The sequence below is a fragment of the Myotis myotis genome, unplaced genomic scaffold, assembly GCF_014108235.1.
Source record: "Myotis myotis isolate mMyoMyo1 unplaced genomic scaffold, mMyoMyo1.p scaffold_m19_p_7, whole genome shotgun sequence".
NCBI lineage: Eukaryota > Metazoa > Chordata > Mammalia > Chiroptera > Vespertilionidae > Myotis > Myotis myotis.
Window position 1 is genome coordinate 30,878,831 of NW_023416379.1, and position 24,295 is coordinate 30,903,125.

The 24,295-nt window shown below is 38.5% G+C and overlaps 1 protein-coding gene across 3 annotated transcripts in view; it reads right to left on the reverse strand.

Moving 5' to 3' along the window:
* EPM2A (EPM2A glucan phosphatase, laforin) overlaps window positions 1-24,295 on the reverse strand; it is a 57,660-nt gene that overhangs the window by 25,865 nt on the left and 7,500 nt on the right. For all 3 annotated transcript variants that reach the window (XM_036317832.1, XM_036317833.1, XM_036317834.1), the window contains exon 2: window positions 12,171-12,345. In XM_036317832.1, the coding sequence (XP_036173725.1) occupies window positions 12,171-12,345 (175 nt within the window). The remainder of the gene's footprint in view (window positions 1-12,170; window positions 12,346-24,295) is intronic.

Consider the following 24,295-nt stretch of genomic DNA (forward strand, 5'->3'; position numbering starts at 1 on the left):
GAAAAAGGTAGAAAAATAAGAGAGGTGGCAAGAATAAGGGCAAAACCTAATAAAGGTGCATTTGTAGGTAAAGTTATATACATGCCATTACACCATCTGTAGTTCATGAATTTCCAGGTTTAAACTTGCTCATTACTCATCTTTGAAATGTAAATTAGCTGATTAATTACCATCCACAGTTTTGGGTGGGTTTTTTTTCCTATTTTTAATTTTTCCTTGTCATAGTGGTAGTAGCCAGGACAGATATTATTGTACTAGAGGCCCAGTGCATGAATTTGTACACCAGTGGGGTCCCTGTGCCTGGCCTGTGGGATCAGGTTGAAACTGGCTCTCCAACATCCCCTGAGGGGTCCCAGATTGCAAGAGGGCACAGGCCAGGCCGAGGGACCCCACTGGTGCACTACCGGGGCCAGGGAGGAACACAGAAGGTTGGCCAGCCGGGGAGGGACCGCAGGAGGGCTCCAGGGCGTGTACAGCCCATCCCCCTCAGTCCCATCCGGCCAAAACCCAGCAGCAAGTTAACCTATGGGTTGGAGTGTCTGCCCTCTGGTGGTCAGTGCACATCATACTGACTGGTCGATTGGTCGACTATCTGCCCCCTGGTGGTCAGTGCATGTCATAGCAAGCAGTTAAGCAGCCTTAGCATATTACACTTTGATTGGTTGAACAGACGACCTGACAACCAGACACAGCATATTAGGCTTTTATTATATAGGATTCCTAAGGCAGGGAAGAGATCCTGCCTCTCAGCTCTAACCTGGGAATGTCCACTTGTCTAAATCCTTTCACAAAGTGAAGAACACTTTTGTCATATAAATATATTCCATATAAAAAAAATATGTACCATATAATTTCATTATTATTTAAGTTGAGAAATTTTAACAGTACTTCCAAATTCTGTTTCTTAATTTGTTTTTTCAAGTAGAAAATATTAAATGATCTTATGGAAAAGATATTCTGATACTTGATGTGCTAATGTTCAAATCCATTTCTATATTCAATTCTTTACACATATTTCCAGTATCTCTGATACCATTTTTATCATCTTTTTTACTCCATCTTAACTAAAGTAACAATATCTGGTTTAAATACCCTGACTTAAAGGATAACTTTCAAAACCCCATCAACTGTCAATAGCCATTATTCTAGCTGAGGACCACTGACCAATGCATTGCTGAGCTCTCAGAATGGTTCTTTCACTTTCACTGCATCCCTGGGCTTTGTTTCCTTCAAAAGGATCTGAAGTAATAAAAGCATCACCTAAAAACAATGAGATACACAAGAGGCCTATTTCACATCTCTGGTAACATCAGAAACAAGAGGTTGTTCAGAAGGAAATTTCAGGGGACAGAGCAGGCTCAGAAGGAAAAAGGATTAAAAAAATAATCCATGTTACCTCCTGCTATCACAGAACAACTGAACAAAAACTAGCCAAGTCCATAAAAGAAGTAAGTCTATGTTCCTTCATCCTTTCCACTTTTTTCTTTCCTCCTTTTTCCTTCCTTCCTAACTTTTCTAGGTTCTGACTAAGCACCAACTGTAAACATGCAAGTAGCTTTATAGATATAGACATATTTCACTGTGAGCAATAAAATGGTTCCTGATAATTTATATATACCTACTATTTGTGTAGCAAATTGACCATGTTCTCATCAATTTATCATTTTGAGACATTTATTTTTCAATCTTGATTGATCACTAATTTTAGCTTTAGGTTTCTCTTCCCTCCTAAAACTAGACAAAAATAAAAAGGCTGAAATCAACTCTCAAATGCTTGGGGAAGTCACCATTTAAATAAATTCTCTGGTGACTTCCAACTTAATGCAAATATGTCTCTTTGAGCTTTAGGACTTTATATATTAAGTTTCCACAATGAGGAGTCACACCTGATACAGCTAAGCTGGAGCAGCAGTAGGAAAGAAAACATAACATGGTTTGTACTGAAAGATCCTTTCATAAAACGCCTTTCTCTAACACCAATATGCCTGTTCTTAATGACAAATGCAATAACCATGTCTGAGAGGAGGGCGTAGCCATGGAAATGTCAGCAGCTAAATTAAGAAGATTAATAATAATTATATCAGAAAAGCAAAACAGCCAAACAGGGGAGTCTTTTGGAAGAAAGCGGTGTTTGGACAGGATCTGCAATCTAGGGAAAGGGGAAGTGAGACAAGCAGTCAATACAATCGTTCAAGATTACGAGATGGGAGGAATAACAAGGCACGTTAAACTACAAGGTAAAAGCCTGAATAAATATCACTTTTCAAAAAATGGCATGACCAGGGGATTGACAAGGGTGGGGGAAAAAAGGAGACATATGTAATACCCTTTGTAATACTTTAAGCAATTAAAAAAAAATAGCATGAAAGTGATAGGAGAGGGGAAAAAACGGTTTCTGGTTCTTCTTATAATTAACTCAACCTCTCTAGACTTACATAAACTATACAAACTTGAAACTTTGATTAGTAAAAATAAGTAGGATTCTTTTTGTCATTTATTTGTGTCCAGATGTGTGTTTTGATCAGAAGTTGATGGTAGAAGTCTGTGGTACAAAAAAATGGATGCCTGTCTTTGAGGAAAAAATAGAGACATAAGGAGAATTGGGGATGGCAGTATCTTGGTAGCTTTGCTTCCCATTTTGCTTCTCTATAACATGAGAGAATTCTGTGCATGTAAGATTCCTCTTCTCTCATAGTCAGAAGTAGCTGAGGATTATAAAGCAATATTATGGTTTTACTTACCCGATATAATCATTATACAACATCTAAAATCAACTCATTGCTTTCCTTAGCCCAGATCCTAGAGTCCTGGCCTAGCCCTCTGTTAAACAAACACATCATGTGGCCTGTGGGTGAAACACAATCCCTTTATTATAAAATGAAGAAAAAAAATAAATGAGGAGGCTGTATGTGTAGATGTTATCCGTGTGTATATATGTATGTACTAGAGGCCCAGCAGACAAAAATTTGTGCACTCAGGGGGGTCCCTCAGCCCGGCCTGTGCCCTCTCACAGTCTGGGGCCCCTCAGGGGATGAACACCTGCTGGCTTAGGCCCGCTCCCCGGGGGATTGGGCCTAAGCTGGCAGTCAGACATCCCTCTGGCAGCCCGGGAGCCCTCGGGCGATGTCCACTTGCCAGTGGGGAGCAGGCCTAAGCTGCAGTCGGACATCCTTAGTGCTGCTGAGGAAGCAGAAGAGGCTCCCGCCACCACCACTGTACTGGCAGCCATCAGCCTGGCTTGTGGCTGAGCAGAGCTCCCCCTGTGGGAGCACACTGACCACCAGGGGGAAGCTCCTGCATTGAGCATCTGCCCCCTGGTGGTCATTGTGTGTCACAGTGACCAGTCATTCCCAGTCGTTCTGCTGTTAGAGTCAATTTGCATATTACCCTTTTATTATATAGAAGTGCCTGGCCAGCCTGGGTGAGGGGCTGATGGCTGTTTGCAGGCTGGCCACAGGACCTTCAGTGTGGGGGTCCCCAATGGGGTGCCTGGCCAACCTGGGTGAGAGGCTGATGGTCGTTTTCAGGCTGCCCACACCCCCTTCAGGGTGGGGGAGGGTCCTGCTGGGGTGCCTGTACAGTCTGGGTGGCTGATGGCAGTTTGCAGGCTGGCCAAGCCTCCCAGCGGGGACCCTCACCCCATGAGGGTGTGGCCAGCCTGGGTGAGTGGCTGATGGCTGTTTGCAGGCTGGCCACATCCCCTTCAGGGTGGGGGTCCCTGCTGGGGTGCCTAGCCAGCCTTGGTTAGGGGCTGATAGCTGTTTGCAGGCTGGCCAAGCCCCCCAGCAGGGACCCTCACCCCATGAGGGTGTGGCCATCCTGGGTGAGGGGCTGATGGCTGTTTGCAAGCTGGCCATGGCTCCCAGCCACCCAAGCTCCCAGTGGAGCCTGGCTGGAAGCAGGTATCTGGGATTTATCTTCTATAATTGAAACTTTGTTGCCATGAGCGGAGGCCACAGTCAGCTCAGGGCAGGCGGGAAGCTTGGCTTCCTCCATCACCCGGGCAACCAAGCCTCCTGCTTGCTCTAGCTCCGTGGCTGCCGGCCGCCATCTTGGTTGGGTTAATTTGCATATAGTCACTCTGATTGGCTGATGGGCATGGCTTGGGGCATAGCGAAGGTATGGTCAATTAGCATCTTTGTCTTTTATTAGTGTAGATGTGTGTGTGTGCACACACGTGTGTGTGTGTGTTCTGTGTATATTTTTCTCTGTGTATTTTGATATAACCAGTATTTTTCAGAGTAATGTTTATATATGCTAATCAATTAAGCTAATATTTTCACATCTACTGACTCACTTATCAGGAACAAAAGTTTACATGACATTCAGGGAGAAAAATTAAAAAGGACTTAGAAAAAGAAAAATAGGAAAGTCATTTTACAAGTCATCAAAGCATGAAAATAATTATCTTGCTTTTCCAAAACAATTCTGTGAACAGCAAAGTCAAAATAGGGCCTTTATGATATAGAAATAGCCAACAGCAAAACTGATTCTCATGTATAGCAAGAAATATATGTATTATAATTACTGTTTCCTAACTGATCCATCCCCCCTGGGTTTCATAATCCTTCCAGTTAGTTCAGCCAAAGATGAGGCTATGTTCTAAGAAGTCAGTTATTTTAAGCCAATTTACATGGTCACAATCAATGACTGACAAAGTGATATAAATATACCAACCCTCTGAAAACAAGACAGAAGCATTCCCTAATGTATCCACTGACTCTAATGTACTAAATAGATCCCCTGGTCTTCCTGAAGTGGACCTCCCGCCACAGTGACTAAAAAACATGGCCTATAATTTCTAACCTACTAAGACTCCATTTTAGTGTGTTACGTAGACTTCCTTATGCTCTTGCTGAAGTGACACAGAAAACTGCAGAAAAAGCCTATCTCAGCTTGTTAAAAATATTGTCTGTCTTCTGTATTCATTTAATATGTGAAAATAACTCTTCTTAGGTTGCCATGGCCACTGTAATATTGGAATTGGAAGAGTCTTGTAAAAATTAAAATTCATGAGTCAGTATATTTATGCTCCATTAGTTACCCAATCTATATATCTCATTCAGACCTTAACCTCCTCTGTATTCTTACTATTGTTAATATACAAGATAACACAGAATCCAGCTATTTCCTTTTTATCTGTACTGATTCCACAACAGCACTGTCAGCTAAAACTGTGTTCCCCATGCACTTTAGCAGATATGTTTTCAATGACTCCTAAGAAATAAGAATTAAAGAGTATGTTTTCATTAGCCCATATTACTGTTAGGATTCTAATATCTATCACCAATATTTTTATATGATGTTAAAAATAAATCATCTCAATATAATTACATATAAACTCTATTTAATATATTTAAATGTTTCATATAACGTTTTAATCATAAGAAAAAGAGAATATCCACCAATTACCCTGATCTTATCAAATATGAACAGCATTATTTATATAGGGAAGGAAACTTCAAGGAATCTCAGTTAATATTCAATAAAAATCGTTGGTCAATCAGAACTCAAAAAAGAAGGACTGTGTTGTTTTCCTTTCCTACATGAGCAAGAACAATTATAATCTTGGTTTTAATGTTTAGTAAAACTTCAAATCATTCAATCAGATGTAATTACCATTTGAAAGTAGATTCTTCCTTTGGTCAATAATGTCCTGACTGTGAGCTATAGTAGTAGGAAATGCAATGAGGTGAGTTGCACACAAAATTTTATGGCTATTCTCTATTTACTCTAAAAGAGATTTCTTGTTTATAAATATGAGCAATATAAAAATATCATTATATGAGAAGCAAAAACATACTCATTAAAGATTATTTGTATATTTGGCTATAATATATGTATTTCCAAATAGAGCTTCTGTAAAGTTGAACTGAACGTAGTCCAGGGCTACAAAAGAAAAAGGAGGGAAAATTCCATCTAGAGACATCACTAGATTGCAGGCATTTGTTCCCTAGAACTGAAACCAGAGACGCTGATATGAAGTACAGTTGCTGTTAGGCCTATATATAACATAGTGGCAAAATATCACACAAGCCTTTGATTTTTAAATTAGTTTTAATCCTTGATTATTTCCAGAACTGCCTTTAGAAATCATTTAGTTAAACCAGCAAATCAGGAAAGTGAAATCTAGAACTATTACAGGTTTGTCCCAAGGTTACCCAGCAGTAAATGAGAGAGCTAGACTAGCACCCAAGGTCCTCATTTACTCTCCAAATGACTAATTTCATTCATTTTGGAAAATGTGCTAAATAAAACAGTATTTTAAAGTGTGAAAAATTATTGCTCTAGTGTTTAAAATACTTTGAGTGCTGCAAACTATTGTATACCTTTTCTTTATAAAACAAAGCGGCTGCAAAGTTTAACCCTTTGCGGTCGTATTAAATTTGGACATGGGTGTCATACTGGTCGGAATTAATTTCCATTGAAAGAGCAGTGATACATAACATGCAAGATTATGAAGGATAAACAAGATTTATTAATTCTTTTTTGGAACTACGTCACTACTAGTAGAATCACTACAAACGTTATCACTTTCTATGTCAGAGTCAGTATTCAAGGTGCCAAAATAAAACTCTTCATCGTTACTTTCAGATTCGCAGTACACTTCTTTCGGTAACTTTCTTTTTGCCATTTTGGAGTATTATTTTGAAATATCTTAACAAGCGAGAATGCCTAATTACAGTTAAACGTAATTTGTAAAGCTTTATTTGAAATTCTGCGAAGTATCTCCGAAGCTTGTCGATTTCTTCACTCTCAAAAGGCGACTGACTCGCCACGGTGTTTTGCATGGCGAGTGTGGAACGACTGCGTTTGTTTATATTGAGTTTCGATATCGCCGATTTGTCGGGGCAATGTTTTGGTTCGTGACAAGGTCGCTTAGACACTTAAGAGCTTTCAGAGAAATTATGAACTGATACATGAATGAATAGAGTTAAGATTCGTACGGTTCCTTGCTGTGGTGGCTGAGAGCAGACATACGACCGGAACGGTAAAAAAGCTTTGGTGGCTGAGAGTAGACAAACGACCGCAAAGGGTTAAGCATCCTATCTAATAAAGAGAATATGCAAACTGACCATCACTCCAACACACAAGATGGCCACCCACATGTGACAAAAATTGCCGCCCCCATGTGGACACAAGATGGCCGCCACAAGATGGCTGGCAGGGGAGGGCAGTTGGGAGGGACCAGGCCTGCAGGGGAGGGCATTGGGGGGGACCAGGCCTGCAGGGGAGGACAGTTAGGGGCAATCGGGCCAGCAGGGGAGCAGTTAGGTGTTGATCAGGCTTGCATGGTAGTGGTTAGGGTAGTGGTTAGGTGGTAGGCAGAGGCGGTTAGGGGCAATCAGGCAGGCAGGCAGGCGAGGGGTTGGGAGCCAGCAGTTCTGGATTTTGAGACGGATGTCCGACGATGTCCCAGTAGGATCGGGCCTAAACAGGCAATCGAACATCCCTCAAGGGGTCCCAGATGGAGAGGGTGCAGGCTGGGCTGAGGGACACACACCCCCGTGCACGAATTTCATGCACCGGGGCTCTAGTGTTTTTATAATACATTTTCCAAGCTTTCACATTTGTAAACAGTATAAAATGTGATGCTTATAAAGTCTAATTTGTCTCTTGAAATGAGCATAATAGGCAATAAGTCTTTTCAAGATACAAAAATTGCAGTCCCTTTCCACAAAAGTCTCGTTTAATTCATTAAGGCAAACATTCATTCTTTTGCATAAAGAAAAATCCATTGAAGAGAAAGACGTAGTTTGGTACCAAGTACAAACTTTCCCTCCCCAGCCTGAATATGGAAGTGCACTTTGATTTTTAAAATCTCATGCTAGCATGGTAAAATCTTACCTGTATCAGAGGAACAGAATACACGCTAAATATGAGAAATGAAGACTGGACTTAAATTTACTGAGCTACTATGACCAAGTTTTATGTTAGGCACTTTAAATACTTTATTTCACTTTTATTGTAAACAAATTGATTTCACACGTCTATTGACTTCACTAAATTCCTTCCAAGCAAGAATAGAGTGATTTTAAAAAACAAATTATGCACATAAAAACCACAAGACAGAACAGGAAAAAAGATGACAATATCAAAATTGTGGAAGCTGTAAAGCAACTGGTTGATTGCTGAATAACTTAGCAGACAGAAAAACTAAATCCTAAGGCCAGTAGCAAAGAAAGCTGACAATGGACTGGAATTACACTACAGAACCCCCAACAGGCTCAGAAACTGGTATCACCAGGTACTTCTGGATTAAGGTGAAAGGAATAGAACTGGTTGAAAGTTTTTTTTAAGAAGCAGCCAGCCCTCAAAATCATTTTCCCACTCTCCTCCACCAGGAAATGTTCCCTCTCCAGTCCTGACAAAAAACTAGAAGTTTATATTCTGGGGAAGGGTAAACAAGTCTCTGGACTGGGGGACACTCAGAGAAGTAAATGAGCTCTTAGAATATAAAGAATGCTATGAGAAGTAAAAAACTAAATAGCAGAGCTGGATGATAAAGTTGAGAAATCTGTTAGAAAAAAATAGACAAAGATATGCAAAATATAAAACACCCAGGCCAGCCCGAGCCAGTTTGGCTCAGTGGATAGAGTGGTCCCAGGTTTGATTCTAGTCAAGGGCACATATCTCGGTTGCAGGCTCCTCCCCGGCCCAGGTCCTGATCATGGCTTGTGCAGGAGGCAACCAATCGATGTGTTTCTTGCACATCGATGTTTCTCTCTGTCTTTCCCTCTCTCTTCCACTCTCCCTAAAAATCAATGGAAAAATATCTTTGGGTGAGGATTAACAGAAAGAAAAAAAAACCACCCAGGCCAGGTTCCAATATCTGAATAATAGGAGTTCCAAAAAGAAAGATTTAGACATTTGTGAACAGCTTAGGGCAGGGGTGGGCAAACTTTTTGACTCGAGGGCCACAATGGGTTCTTAAACTGGACCGGAGGGCCAGAACAAAAGCATAGATGGAGTGTTTGTGTGAACTAATATAAATTCAAAGTAAGCATCATTACATAAAAGGGTACGGTCTTTTTTTTTTTTTTAGTTTTATTCATTTCAAACGGGCCGGATCGAGGGCCGTAGTTTGCCCACGGCTGGCTTAGGGTGTTAAATAGCATTTACACTGGAATACCAATAAACATGTGAAATACTGATCTTCTCAAAATTGTGCCATAACTAAATTGGGAGGATTGAATAATAGAAAGGATGTAACTGTGGTTTGGGGGAGGAAGGAAAGAAAAAAAAAGAGCCAAATCTTTATATTTCCTTGTGCAAAATGGGGAGGAATAAAGTGACCCCAAAATGTAAAGCAATAAAACCAGAAAGTGAAAATCATTTTTTAAAATTCTAGAATGGGATGTAAATCCATAAAATCCAACGTCCATCTCAGGAGTGTGTTTATTGACAGAATAAAGACAATAAAAGGAAAAACTAACTAAACAGAAGAAAATCCCTAGAGCAACGGTAGCCAACCTTTCAGACATCGCAGGCTGCTGCCCTACATCCTAAGACAGGGCTGGGCAACCCCTGGCACGCGTGCCAAACATGGCACGCCAGTAACGTTTGCTGGCACACGAAACTCTCTCCGATAATCTTCCATTTACAATTGTGAATCTTTGTTCTCAGTGATGAATTTTGTTAAGTCTCATAATAGGAGTAGCCTGCTGGATGAAAGTAGTAGCTCATGCATATCTCTGAAGGTCACGAAATATAGACCTGATGTAAAATCTCTGTCATCAGTGATGCAGCAGCAAAAGTCCCACTGATAATATCAAATGGAGTCATAAAGTTTTCTGTCGGACTATCAGTGTACATGTATACATTAAAAAATAAATGTATTTTTCATCATCATATACTGTGTTTTTGTCGCTCTAATGAATTTTATTATTTCTTCAAGGTTCTTCACATACGTACACCGTAAGAGATATCAAGTAGGCGTTAACATGTTCTCAAAAAATTAGGGTTGGCACACTGAAGAATTTTGAGTCAGAGATTGTGCTGGTTTTGGCACGCACTCACAAAAAGGTTGCCCACCCCTGACCTAAGACATGACTTTTCAGATAAAAGGGTTCGGCAAATGTGGTTCAGGATAAATGAAAAACAAGTCGTAAACACATTCTCATTAAATCTGAACATCTCAACAGGTGCTCCTTCTCATTCTCTTCTCTGGATCCTCCTCTTCTCCTTGATCTCTAAATTGTGTGGACTCAAAAGCCTATTTTCACTACTTCTCTTCTATACCGCACTCAAATGCTAAATGATCTCATCTAGTCTCATCACTTTGAACGTCATCTATTTTCTCTCTCCATTTCTAACCTCTCCCCAAAGCTTCACACATCAAAGTGATTTCCTTTCTGCAATCTAACATACATTTCAAAGGTAATATGTCTAAAATAGAATTTTTCTCTCAACCCCTATTCTAGATTGTTCATCTCCTAATGTTCCCCATCTCAGAAAACAACAACACCATTAATCCAGTTACTCAGGCCATAAAACCATGAGTCATGCTTAACTACTGTCTTCCTCATGCTTTGCCTCCTATTCATGTGCAAGACCAAGATCTAGCATGAATTTGCAAGAAAGGTGTGTCCAATAAGATTATCGATTCCCTAACACTATGATGAAGTTGTATTCTCCCTCTCTCCTATCCCTCATAGCTCTGTTAGCATTAATTCTCTCTCACACTTCAAAGCAATACAATTTTTAAGAAAAAGGGAATGCATCTCTTTGTCTATGGTACAAGCCCTCCATGTTCTACCGTAAATAATATATACGTAGTATTTTATATGTTGGATATTGGTTTGAAACTCGAAATTATCAAAGTATTACATACTTACTTCTATTATCTAAATGAAATGTAAATTTTATCTAAATGAAATGTAAAACCTTGAAAATGTAAAACTAATGAAAACCAGAACTGAACAGGCCAAAGTAGCTGTGGAGGGAAATAGAGGGGCAATACATTTCTGATATTACGCAGTAGAAAATCAAGAGGCACTATCATAAATTTATGGCTCAAGAAACAGAATTTGTATGAACTTAAATAACAAAAGAATTTTTTAAATGAGCCTAATAGGGATTGGAAATAGGGAGAGAGAACAAGTATATAAGATTTATATTTGTCTCAAGTCATAGAGGGAATCAATAGCAATTTTTTTCAAATATATTTTTACTGATTTCAGAGAGGAAGGGAGAAGGAGAGAGAGAGAGAAACATCAATGATGAAAGAGAATCACCGATTGGCCGCCTCCTGCATGCCCCACACTTGGAATTGAGCCCACAACCTGGGCATATGCCCTGACTAAAAATCAAGCCATGACCTCCTGGTTCATAGGCCAACACCCAAATTGGGCCAATTTGGCTAGGCAGAAATTTTTAAATTGATACATTAACAAAGTATATGCACATTATTTAAGACTTGGAATTAAACCTCCAGAAAAACTAATCATAAATGGTTAAATATAGTTATTTATGATGACTGGGAATAAAGAAAATGTTGTGCCCTGACTGGTTTGGCTCAGTGGATAGAGCTTCGGCCTGCGGACTGAAGAGTCCCGGGTTCGATTCCGGTCAAGGGCACCAAAAGAAAAAGAAAAAGAAAAAGAAAATGTTGTAAACCTCACTTGTGATTTAGTAAACTCTTGTGTTTAAATTTTTAATAGGGCATATATTGCAGGTATAATAACTAAACAAATATATAAAAGTGAATATGTTAATAAATAATAGAACAAATTATCATGTCCAATCTAGTTTTATGTCTAAATTTTCACCCATGTTTATTTGAATAAGATTTTATAAGAAGACTCCCATTTTTGTTTCCCTGTTGTTTGGTAGCATAAAAGATATAAATAGTGATCAAGGGTATTTTTATCCAGTTTTTATTTTTAATCCACTATCTAAGTACAAAGATTGTTGAACTACTCTCTGGTCAAAATCTGTTGACACTAGGGTATGAACTTAATGAAAAACTTCTATGAAAAGGATCCTTCACATCTAGAACCAGAAAAGCTCACACAGTGATTCACTGTAATCCATCCCCTCAAAGAACTGCAGGCCTATGTACCCCTTTGAAGGGAGACGCTGCAGTTTCAAATGCTGTAAATATTTCCATTGTCCTAATGCTACCTCTTGCCCTAGTTCTATGCTTATAAACATGGCACTATTTTTACCTTGAATAATGCATGGCTTGGTGGCCTGCAATATTAAAATAGAAGTCTGTTGTGTGCTTCATCTCATTGGTGTGCCCAGTGGCCTCAATCCAGTGTCCAATTGGAAGATGATAAACACCATCCACGATGTTGTTTTCATCATAAGTACAGCAACGGTCGTGGTGTGGCCCATTGCCTGGAACAAGAAAGGACGGACAGAACAATTCCAGCAAAGTTCTGCTTAAACAGTCACAAAGCAGCTGACACAAAATTAATAATAAGATAATAACAAATATAAAGCTACATGATCTACACATTTCAGTATTAAAACATACAGTAGAGCAAGAGAGAAAATAGGAGAAATTTGTAAGAAGCTAGTGATGAATGTCATAGAGTTCTGTATTCCCTTTGAGCGTATTAACTCTTTTAGAATTTCTTGGTACTCTCATTGCCTTAAGAGCCTCTTGCAAATTATTCTGCAGCCTGATAAGCTGCTGAAAAGGGTTCTTAAAGCCATTAACGTCTCTGTAGTACATGCTTTTAATGTTTTGGTATACAAATTCATGATCAGAATCAGTAATATAGTGTTTTAGTATCAGCTCAAAAAATAAACAAATTCTAAAAATAAATACATCATTTCGCTTAGCATAATGCTTTCCAGGTCATTCAGAGAAAGATAAATATCATATGATCTCACTCATTTGTGGAATATAATGAACAACATAAACTGATGGGAAAAAAATAGATCCAGAGACACAGAAGCATCAAACAGACCTGGGGGGGGGGGGGGGGAGAAGGGGGGAGAAGGGGGGAAGAGATCAACCAAAGGACTTGTATACATGCATACAAGCATAACCTATGGACACAGATAGTAGAGGGGTGATGGCATGTGATGGGGGGTGGGAATGGCTGGGGAGAGGTCAATAGAGGAAAAAAGAGACATGCAATACTTCAAACAATAACGAATTTTAAAAGATAAATAAATAAATGCATTAATAAATAATAAAACAAATGATCATATCCAATCTAGGTAGCATGTAAATCAGTGGTTAGTATCATTTTCAGATGGGGAAAGTAAGTTTCACAGAGATTAACTGGCTTGTCCAAGGTCACAGAACTAGTAAGCGCAGAGCTATTGGTAACCTGATGCCCCTAGTCCCCACCTTTCCAATACCTGAGAGCTCCATGAGGTTTTCTACCTACCTCACAAGCACCACACACACCATCCTCCTGCCAGGGAGTGGAGCAAAAGAGGCAGAGAAGGAAGACTATGTCCCTGAAACACCATCTACCCAGTATCAAGAACACTAGTAAACAGATCACTTCTGTGAAAGTTATAAATCATACATTTTTCTTAGCGCTTTATGTCACCATCCCATTTCAAGTTATTCCTTTCCTTAAATTATCTAATTTCCATAATTTGTCATTAACTAAAACATAAGCAAAATAAAAATAGGAATAAGTCACATTGTTATGTCTATAACATTTTGACTCATTTGTTCCTTGCTCTTATAAAATATTTAATCTAAAGCTACTTGGCATAAAATCTCAAAAAAATTCCTTAAGTCATTAGGCAACTCTTTAAGGATATAATTCCCTTCCTTCAGATAGAAGGTAAGGATGGCTTCATTAATAAATCATCACTGATCTTTCTGGATGAGATGCCTCTTTTGCTCTTGATAGCTGCAAGGTACTATACCAACTGCCCTATCAACCTGGATATTTAATAGATGAAAATCAAACTATACCAGCAATCTCACTTCTAGAAATATATCTAAAAGAAATATGAACAAAAGGAAGATACATACAGATATATATGTATGTGGCAATACTATTTTTAAAGCAAATACTGTAGCCTACACAAGTCCATTTACAAATTCTTCCACAAGTATTTGAGTGCCAACTATATGACAGGCACTGGGCACTAAGTCACGTTAAGGATTTACGTACTTACCATAAAAGCAATTAAAGAATTAAAATATTTTAAGCAGGCAGGTGACATGAAAAAATTAGTACTATGAAAAGCTCTCTGGTTTCAGAGCAAAACACTGGTTTAAGCACGCTAAGCCTAGAAGCAGAAAATCCATGGTAGATGATGAAAGCCTGGAGGTAGAAATGGAAAGGAGTGGGAAGATTCAGGAGGAAAAAGCCACACAGCTTGGTGGTTCATTAGACATGGCAGGAGAAGGAGAAAGGGAATCAATGCACTTCTATTATATATAACTCAATACTTAGGAGAGGTTGGAAGGGAGCTCACTGGTCTGGCTTGGCACCCTGGGCTTGGAGTGCTGTTTAGGTATCCTAAAGGGGATGGCAAGTAGAGAGTTGGAGACAATGATTTGACACTCAGACCAGAGGTCTGAAAGTAGGAAAATGAATTTATGATGCATCTGAACGCAATGGCAATGGAAACAAGGAAATAGTGTGAGTCACAAAGAACACAATATTAATTGAGAAGAAAAGCATTCTAGAACTGTATTTGGAGATAGGGCCTTAGATAATTAAGATTAAATGAGATCACAATGGTGGGCCCATAAGGTACCAGTGTCCTTATAAGAATGGGAAGACACCACAGAGATCTCTCTCCATGCAGATATAGTGGAAAGGCCACGTGACAGCACAGGAGAGCGCAGCCATCAGCAAAGCCAGGGAGAGTCCTCGCCAGAAACCAAATCTGCTGGCCCTCTGATCTGGGACTTTCTGGTCAAGAGCTGTGAGAGAATAAATTTCTGTCATGTAAGTCCCCCAGTCTATGGTATTTCATTATAGAAGCTCAAGCAGGTTAATACCCTCATATATGTGAAATATTCCAGAATTTAATCCAGTTAATAACCAAATATTACTGAGAGCTTGTTATGTATCCAGTTCTGTAGTAAACTTAGATAGATAAATGAAATTTAAAACCTGATTCCAACAATGAATGGACCAGTGGTGTTTAGACAAAGGTTACACAAATTAATTAGTAAGTGAAACTAAACTAAATGATGACATAACTTTAAAATTATATGATAAAATACTTTTACATTAACAGATATTCAAAGATTGCAAATAGGCTAATTTTCAGTGGTATTTTAAATGTACAATACTATACTGAAATGTATTTTCAGGAGCAATCACCTCACTAAGAAAGAGAACTGATACAGATTTGTGGTGTGTACACAAATGTAGAAGACTGGAAATGGAGATGGTTGTTGCTGTGCGAGTTAGAATTACTTGAGAAAGGGTTTGTGATAGACAATGGGCTGGGTCACAAGCTGTGACTGACAACAGGGTATGTTATAGATACATAACAAAGGCACAGAATGTATGAACGTGATTCAAAGCAGAAAATAGATAAGAACAAATATGTTTATTTCACTGGGTAGAGTGACCACATAATATGGACTCATAGGAGATCCATATAACTTATCAAACTCTAATACAAGCACTGTAAAATAAATGGATTTCATAAATTGGAAAAGCAGAGAACAGAATTACCACTTCTCTAACCATGATTTAAGCAGTCAGATATTTTTTTAATGAAAAAGATTTACATTAATTAGTGATTCATGGGAAGCATCTCAAAGATTGAAGATTCTCTTTAAAAGCATTCTAAACAATGGCATTACCAGGCAATTATGCTTCCATTTAAAATTGAATACAATAAAAGACCTCTCTTTCTTATATCATTTTTTAGAGAAAATCTGAAACTTCGATTGTTCTTAATAGGCTTGACTCAAAGCACTAAGACTGAATTATTAATAATTCATTCAATGTGATAATGGAGAGTGAGGCCAAAGATTTGACCACCTGATTTGAAATATCAAATCCTCTGATAGCCAATTATGCAATGATTCAGGAGATTAACAAGAAGATCAGCATATTAAAATACTCCATCTCTGCATAATTGAACATATTTGCTAGATACATTTACGTGCTGTGTCCCAAGAGAGATGTTTATATTCATGTGTTCAATAAATTTTATTTAACTGCTCTAATAATTTTAATGTTGATTCTCCTGCTCTCATTTAAACAATTCCATAGAAGTGTCTAGACTTTTATTATTGTTAAATTAACAGGTCATTTTTTTCTCCCCACAGCACTCCCATAATTAACTAGAAACCTGATTGTGTTTCATTGTCCAAACACAAATCCAAGTCACACTATAAAAACAGAGAAAGTATTTATATTGTTATTAGACTCACTGTATAAATTCCTCTAACCAGATTTCACTACTTCATTGTCATACCTTGAATCTCAAGACAAAAACTCCCATGTCACCTGTCTTTGTGAACCTCAAGTCAAATAATGCTGAGGCAGAAGGTGTTACCTTCCCTAGTTGCTATATCTCAAGAGTGTCCAACATTTAGATGCAAAGAAATCAGAATAATCATATTCATCCCAGGAGCCCTGAAGGCCATTGAGGATTATTATACATCTAACTCCATCCTATCCCGACTAGCCCAGCAGACAGGCATTTTTGCAGTTTCATGGTAAGTATTGATGTTTTGGCATGAAATGTTTTGGCATGAAATCTCTCTTCCATTAAGATTTTTTTAATGTGGACTAAATGGTTTAAGGAAATATTCCTTTGAACTGGTCTAGTTGTGATGTGAAATCCATCTCTGGTGGCTTTATGTTTTGGTTTCTTCCATGACAGAAATATTTTACTGAAATTAGAGACCCAGCTGATGGGCATGTAGGCACTGCTCTACTTACTGGAAAGAAACTAGATGTGTCCAGCTGATCGAAAGAGAGAATAGAGTGGTCAAATATAATTTTTAAAGATTAAATTTTGTTTAGAAATTGATGAGACAGATAGTTTTAAACCCCTTCAATAAGACATTATAACCTGTAAAAAATAAAAGCGGGTCAATTAGGGACATTATCTTAAAATTTGCCATAAACTGCACATGTATAAGAAAGCTGAAGAAGGATTTTGCTTCTCTTGGGATTATGCCTGGCTGCAAGCAACAGAAAATCTAACGGTGACTTAACAAATACAGGTCTATCTCTCACATAACAAGAGGTGCAAAGCCAGGTAGCACACTGGTGAGGTACTAAGTGCTTTCTAAATGTCAGCTTTGCCATTCCTCACACATTGACTTTGTTGTCATGCCTGTCACCTCACATTCAGAGGGTGACTTCTAGGCATCATGTCAGGAGTCCTAGTCATGGAGAAGGGTGAAGAGTCTCTGTTCCTTTTCATGAGAGAACTGAACTTTCCTGGGAGCCTCACCCAAAAGACTTCTTACTGCTCATTAGCCAGAACTACATGATATAGCCATCCTTGATCCAACTGCCAGCCAAGGAGTAAGATGACCATACCAGTTAGAGCAATAATGATTCATCTCACCTCCACCAAAACAAATCAGGATTGTTAGCCCGGGAAAGTGGGGAGAAACAAATGCTAATTAGGTCACTGACAGCAGCTGTGCTACATCTGAACACATCCTCTTTCTCCAGCAAATCACTGTGGAAGATAAACCACATTTCTTTAGATACCACATGTCTCTACCTGATTTAAATCAAAAGTACCCAATGTACTAAATTTTTCATTGTAAATTATCTTGTTTAAATCAACAGTAAAACTAAAAGAATTTTAATATATTTTTTTAAAATGAATAACTGCCAGAGAGAGAGGTGTTATTTGTCTAGCACTTGATTGTGTTTGGCTATACAATCTTTGTTATAGCACAGCATCTCTTCTATTCCTAGCCTTAAACCTCTGCAAATCTCTCCTCTTCCAGTTTTCCTGCAGTCTCTGCCCCTCAGTCATGTCTTGTAACTTTATCTTTCCTCTAACTGGCCCTGTCCTCACTGAACAACCTCACTTCACTCTTCATTCTGCACTGCGATTTGGCATCTGCCTTCAACACTCCACTGGAAGAAAAAAAAAAAAAAAACAACTTTAAATGAACTCATCTCCTAACTGTCAGGTTCGTTTTCCATCTTTCTTCACCTGCCTGCAGCATTTAGTGGTAGTGACCACTCCCTGTTGAAACTCTCCTCTGTTGGTTCCATAATACTCTTCTCCTGGAAGGCACTGTATTACAGGGATTAAGTGCATGGGTTCAACATTCAGACTGGAACTCCATCCCAATCTACACTATTTACTGCTTATAAACAGTAGTCACTTAAGCAACCTGTGTTTCTTCTCATGTGTGATAAAGGGATCCTAATACTGCTATCTGTCTCATAGAGTTGTGAGTGAATTCACTTAGATAATCCATTTAAAGGATTAAACATGGTTGGTGTTCAGTAACAACTTAACAACTCCTAGCTACTATTTTCTTACATGTCTTCCAGTCTTTCTAATGTGCTTGCAAATCTGTACGCTGACTTGCAAAACAAGGAGGTCAAATTATTTTCAACAACAGCTTTGTTCAGACCTATATGTTTCAAGACAAGGCCACAGTAACAGTTACTTCACATGGGTTCATGGGCTCCAAAGATAAGACCACTGATTTTTCCAGTAATTCACCTGATCTACAAATTCTGACCAATCTCTGCCCAAACTCTGCTAACTTCTCCCTAAAACCAAAACTAATTGGAACTCCAAAATATTTCCCTCTGAATTATTCTCAAGATAATTTTTCTAGTTCTCTATTTTTATAAAATAACCTGTTCGTGCAAATACAAGACAACTTATTAATTTCTTCTTGTTGGTTTATCTTTGGGGGAGTTAATATTTTGCATACTGCTTCTCGGAAACAAAATAACAACTCTCTCTACCAGTTTTGTCTTACCAGCAAATTTGATAAGCAAGCCTCCTAAATCACTAATAAAAAGATTTAGAAGGAAAGCACGTAAACAGTGCCTTGACCTGCCATTTGCATCACCCTCGTGTTCTTCCTGAGTTACTAATCAGAGCACTTTAGGTTCAGTTGTTCAATTTGCCATGGACCCACCTAACTAACCAATTAGCTGGCCAGCTGCTTTTTAATTTGTGCACAAAGAAATTGGGAGATTTTTCTAAAATCCTTTATGAAACTCAGATACCTTATTCCTCCATGTTTCCCCTTGTACAAATGAGGGTTGATATTTGATGGGATTAAGTATCTAAAGCAATGTTTAAAGCTAGTTCAAAATATGTTAGAATGATGAAATACCAGGGTGTTTTGTTGTTGTATTTTTTATTTGATGAGTCTTAAGTCCCTTTTGTGAATCCGTGGAAAGCTATAGATCATCCTCGCTCCCCCAAAAATGTTTAATGCTCATACACACAGTGCATACACCTTATCATTATTCCATACGTTAGAAGAGAGGAAATGCGATTCACAGTTAGGACCATAAGAGAAAGATACAAAATTTTCATTAAGATACCAATTGAAATTTAGACATCTACTTTTTTATACAACTTTTTCTTCTTCCCTCCCTGAAAACATCAAAGATTTATTTGGCACAAAACACTTAAAATTTTCTATCAAGTGTCAGCCATTTAAAAACAAAGATTTCTCTATGAATGAAGTTTTATAAACCTTTCAACAGCCATGTCTTTCAAAGCAGCTGCCTTCTTGTATAGAAGGTAGTGACTAGGGCAGTTTAAAAATTGCATCAGTGGTCTTCTTACAAGTGAAAACAAGTAATCCATTACATCGATAAAGATTTTTAATTTTTTTTCCACTCTACAGGACAAGACTACTCTAATAGACCTAGGCCATCACTTATATTGAAACCTCAATATCAACAGAAGTTAGCAAGGAATTGCTTATAAATATTTATAAGCATACTTTTCTCATTTCTCAATTTGTGAAATTTATTCTCAAAGAAATCCTGACACAAAGTAAACGGATATGGGACCATGGTAAAATACTTGTCAAACATGTCATAGACATCAAAATATTCAGCCTAACAACTTTTAAATCTTTATGATAAAACAAGCATCACTAGTATTATCAGTCAAAAAATGTCTACATGAATTCATTATAAAAATAGCTGTTAAAGCATTCACACACAAAAAGTCAAGGGCAAGACTTTTGTAGAGATTTTTAACTGATTTAATTATCTACAGCAAAGTAATTTGCTCACATCTGAGCAAAATTAAGCTATCCAACCCTTCTTCCCAAATGAAGCAGAAATCTGGAAAAATTGCTCAGATTTAGGGAGACTGTCCCTAAGAGTCATTAAAAAAGAGTCATTAACACTTTCCCAAATTTGTTTTGGGAGATAGAGAAAGCAGGGGATAGGAAAGGGGAAAGATAAGATTGGAAGAGAATGCGATGTTGATTAAATTTTTTTCCATGGGATTGTATACAAACTGTAAAGTTATAGTAGAGTACAATGAAATACTGCCACCCAGTGGAATAACAATATAAATAAAATCTTCTAATTTGAGATTGCAAGAATTTTCCATTGAAATAACAGAGCTTAATTATTTTCAGAATATTTTCAAAACTATAATTCCTTAAAGAAAACAATTTAGTGGGACAGACAGCAGAAGTGTGAGTACATCTTTTCCTGAATTTGTCGTTCTCATAGCTTAAATGACTTGACAGGGTTCTATGTTTATTTAGCAGCAAAGCAAGTGCTGGAGCCCGCAGCTGCTGGCTCCCACTTCTTTGCTGCTCACACCAGGCAGCCCTCCTGAAAAGCCTTTGACATCTCTGCTCTTGTCCAAACATTGTATTTCAAAGAGGAAAAACCAGACTCAAAGATTATCAAGGCTTTTCAAACATTTCCAAGGGGTCTTGGGAGTGTGGCTTAAAGCAATACTAGTACCCTATTGTCATGAAAATGTTTAAGATGTGTATTTTTCTTTTTAAAATTTATGTAAGATTTCTGTTCTATTCCATATCATCTACATGTCTATATTAATTATAAAATGTTTTCTTTCCCTCAAAAGTCTTTTAGAAAAGTTGTTGCTTTAAGACAATGGTGCATCTATCCCCTGCTACAAATTCACTAGCCCAGGACCACATTGAGGATGGGAAGATGGAGAGTGTGAGTATTGCAGTTTGAGACACCTGGAAAGTGCATTGTTCAAGTTCTTTCATTTATGAAGTATTTAATGAGCATTGTTTTAAGTCCTGGGACATGCTGTGATAACAAGCAACCCCAAATTATCCATGGCACAGAAGAACAAAGGTTTACTACCGCCCATGCTAGAATTTACTGCAGATTGGCTAAGGGCTCTTTTTGACATTGTCATCATCTTCATAGTGAGACCATCAGACAAAACAATCACTATTTGAATATCAATAACAATCTACTGGCAGAGAGAAAAGAGTGAGGCAAAGCAATAGGAAGTGACATACATTATTTACCACCACATTTTATTGACAAAAGCTAGCCACATGACGACGATATACTTCTTCAACAAAGAATAATCCTCCCCTGGAGAGAAGATGTGGATATTGGTAAACAGTAATAGTAGGCCACACCCCAACTCTGGTTGGATGTGGAAGAAGGAATGAATAGGCATGGGACCCAAAGGAGTTAGATGATGTAGAAGTCCACTGATATGACAAGAAACCAAACTACAGCAGAAGCAATGGGAGGAAAATAAAAAGGAGTGATTGGGGGCAGAGGAGGGGCAGGGAAAACTGAAGTATTTCCACTGCAGCATCTCTTACAGTAATCTCCGAAATGAAAAGCAACTGGGGAAATTACAACGTTCTTATTCACTGGCCAGTCCCAGAACTATGAAATCAAAAATCTGCCCAGGGGCTCATGATCAGGCAGCCCAGCCTAAGAAATTCACAGGTTTCCATACACTTGAGTGACTGAGCTATGGTGTCTTTAAATCAGGAACACAGAAAAAGGTTGTTCATAAGTTGAAATTTGGATATATTAAGTTTAAAGTACTTAATGGAAATCCAGAAGAAAAATCTTATAGACAACAGGAGGTATGAGTCTGGAGCCAAGGAAGGGAGATTAGGGCTAAAGCTATATCATCATAGGATTGAAGGGGGTCTTCCAAAGAAGGAAGGTAGCGTGAGATAAGAGGTGATCTGAAGGAAGAGGGCAAAGAGCACTTACACTTAATGGTAGTGTACAGGAAGATGAACTTGGTAATATTAGAGTTGGTGAAGGAAGGATAAATGTGCCAAAGCTAATTCCATTAAATCAGCATTGAACCATACTGCCTTATTTGTTTACCAAAAGAGTGAAGCTCTATCCAAAACCAATTCATGCATTTCAAAGTAAAAGCTGCAATGTTTAGTCCAATTAGGTGTGTCAGCTGCTTACCCTATGGTTTCCTAGTGCCCATACAAGGATTATCTGTATTAATGTCACCTGCCCATGATTTTTAGAAAACATGGATTCTTACAACTCAACAACTGAGAAGCAAATAAGCCAATGAAAAATGGGCAGCACATGCGAATAAACATTTCTCCAAGAACATGCACACACGTGTGTATCTTCTGACTAGCATATGGCCAATAAGCACATGAAAAAAAGGTCAACATCAGCAGTCATTAGGGAAACACAAATCAAAACAAGATACCACTTCACACCCCTGGGTTGGCAAAAATAAAAAATACAGACAGTAACAAGCGTTATGAAGGATGTGGAAAAACTGAAGCTGTCACACACTGTTGGTGGGAAATTAAAATGATGCAATTTGTCAAAACAGTTTGGCACTTCAATAGGATAGAGTTGCCCTATTGTTATCATTGTCATTAGCCAATTACTAATAGTAATAAAAGGAAAGAAAGCAAAGGGGGAAGTCAGGCATGGTTGAGCATATTCAGCTGGGAAGAAGAGGCCTGCTTGTTCCACCAGGAAGCTACAGCTTCACACCCCAGGAACCGCAACATTGTCCCTCCAAGGGGATTAACACCCTTCCCTTCCCACCTCCTGTATTGGATTGTATTTCAGGGGGAGCATGGGGAGACATGAACACGCACAGTAGAAGTGTGGGTGGCACAGGGGAGATGCTTGCCTGTCAGTCTAGCCTGGGGAACAATGAATTGGCTAGGGGGTGGACCCCATCATAAGTGTGCAAAACCTTGGAGAGTAAAAATCCCCAGACAAAAAGTTCCCTCTCTCTTGCTCTTGTTCTCTTGTTTGCTCTTGTTCTTGTTCTCTCTCTTGCTCCATGACCCCCACTGGAACTGTGCACTTGCCTCTTCTTCACAGCCATGTGGCCTTAAGTAGCCCCATGGCTCTCGGCGATGCAAACCCCTCACACAATGGACTGCAGCTGGGAACACAGCTAACCTAGCCAGATGCTGGACTGCCCTTTCGTATGGAGCAGAAACTCTGGGCAATGGCTTTGATTCTAGCTCTGCTGAAGACAAAATGGGCAAAAGAGAGAGAACTCATGGACATGGACAACACTGTGGTGATTGGCAGGGATTGGTAGTGAGGAGTGGAGATGAAGGCGGAAGAGGGCACAGAGGGTATAAAGGGTGATAGAACAAATAAAACTAAACTAAAATTTAAAAAAATAAGGTAATATATTGGTAATTTATGACAAAAGACATGACTGTGCATGTTCCATTAACATTTTCCAAAGGTACAAAAAGTTGATAAGATCTACAAATAAAACATTCAGCCAATAAGAGATCAAATGACAATAAAAATTCTCTTGGCTCTTGGAAACAGCTGAGATCCTTCTGCAACTAAACTGAAAAGAAAATGATTTTATAGTAGCCATTCCTCTGAGTCCTTAGGATTTAATTAGCTAAAATTCAGAATAAAGCACTATGCTAATGTGACATTATGATTTAACATTTAAAAACATGAAGGTCATGGAATTGAAAATATTAAACTTTTCACTCCAGTGTATACTGGCTGTTCTGCAGACCTGGGCTGGCTGGGCATGGCCCAGGATCCCACCATCAGAGCAGAAAACTGAGAAAATTTTCCAGGTCACAAAAGTTTCAATTTTTTGATGGTGTTGGAATAACAGAACACTTTAACGAGCTTACTGTAACAGAAGCCCTGGCTAGTCAAACCTGACCTGCTGGAGGAACTCGTCTCTTTCCCAGAAAGCTGAAATCTCCTCGGACTTCCCTTGTCTCATTAAGTTATCCATTCTCTGGCTTTCTACAGATCCAATTTATAAGTCTTTTTCTCATTCATTCTCAAATCTCAAACACTCATGAGCATTACCCTTATACAAAGAAACATTTAATGAAACATAAAATTTCTACCATATGTGTTTGTATTTCCCTGAACACCACAGAATATGTTATACTTGTTTGCCTTATTATCCA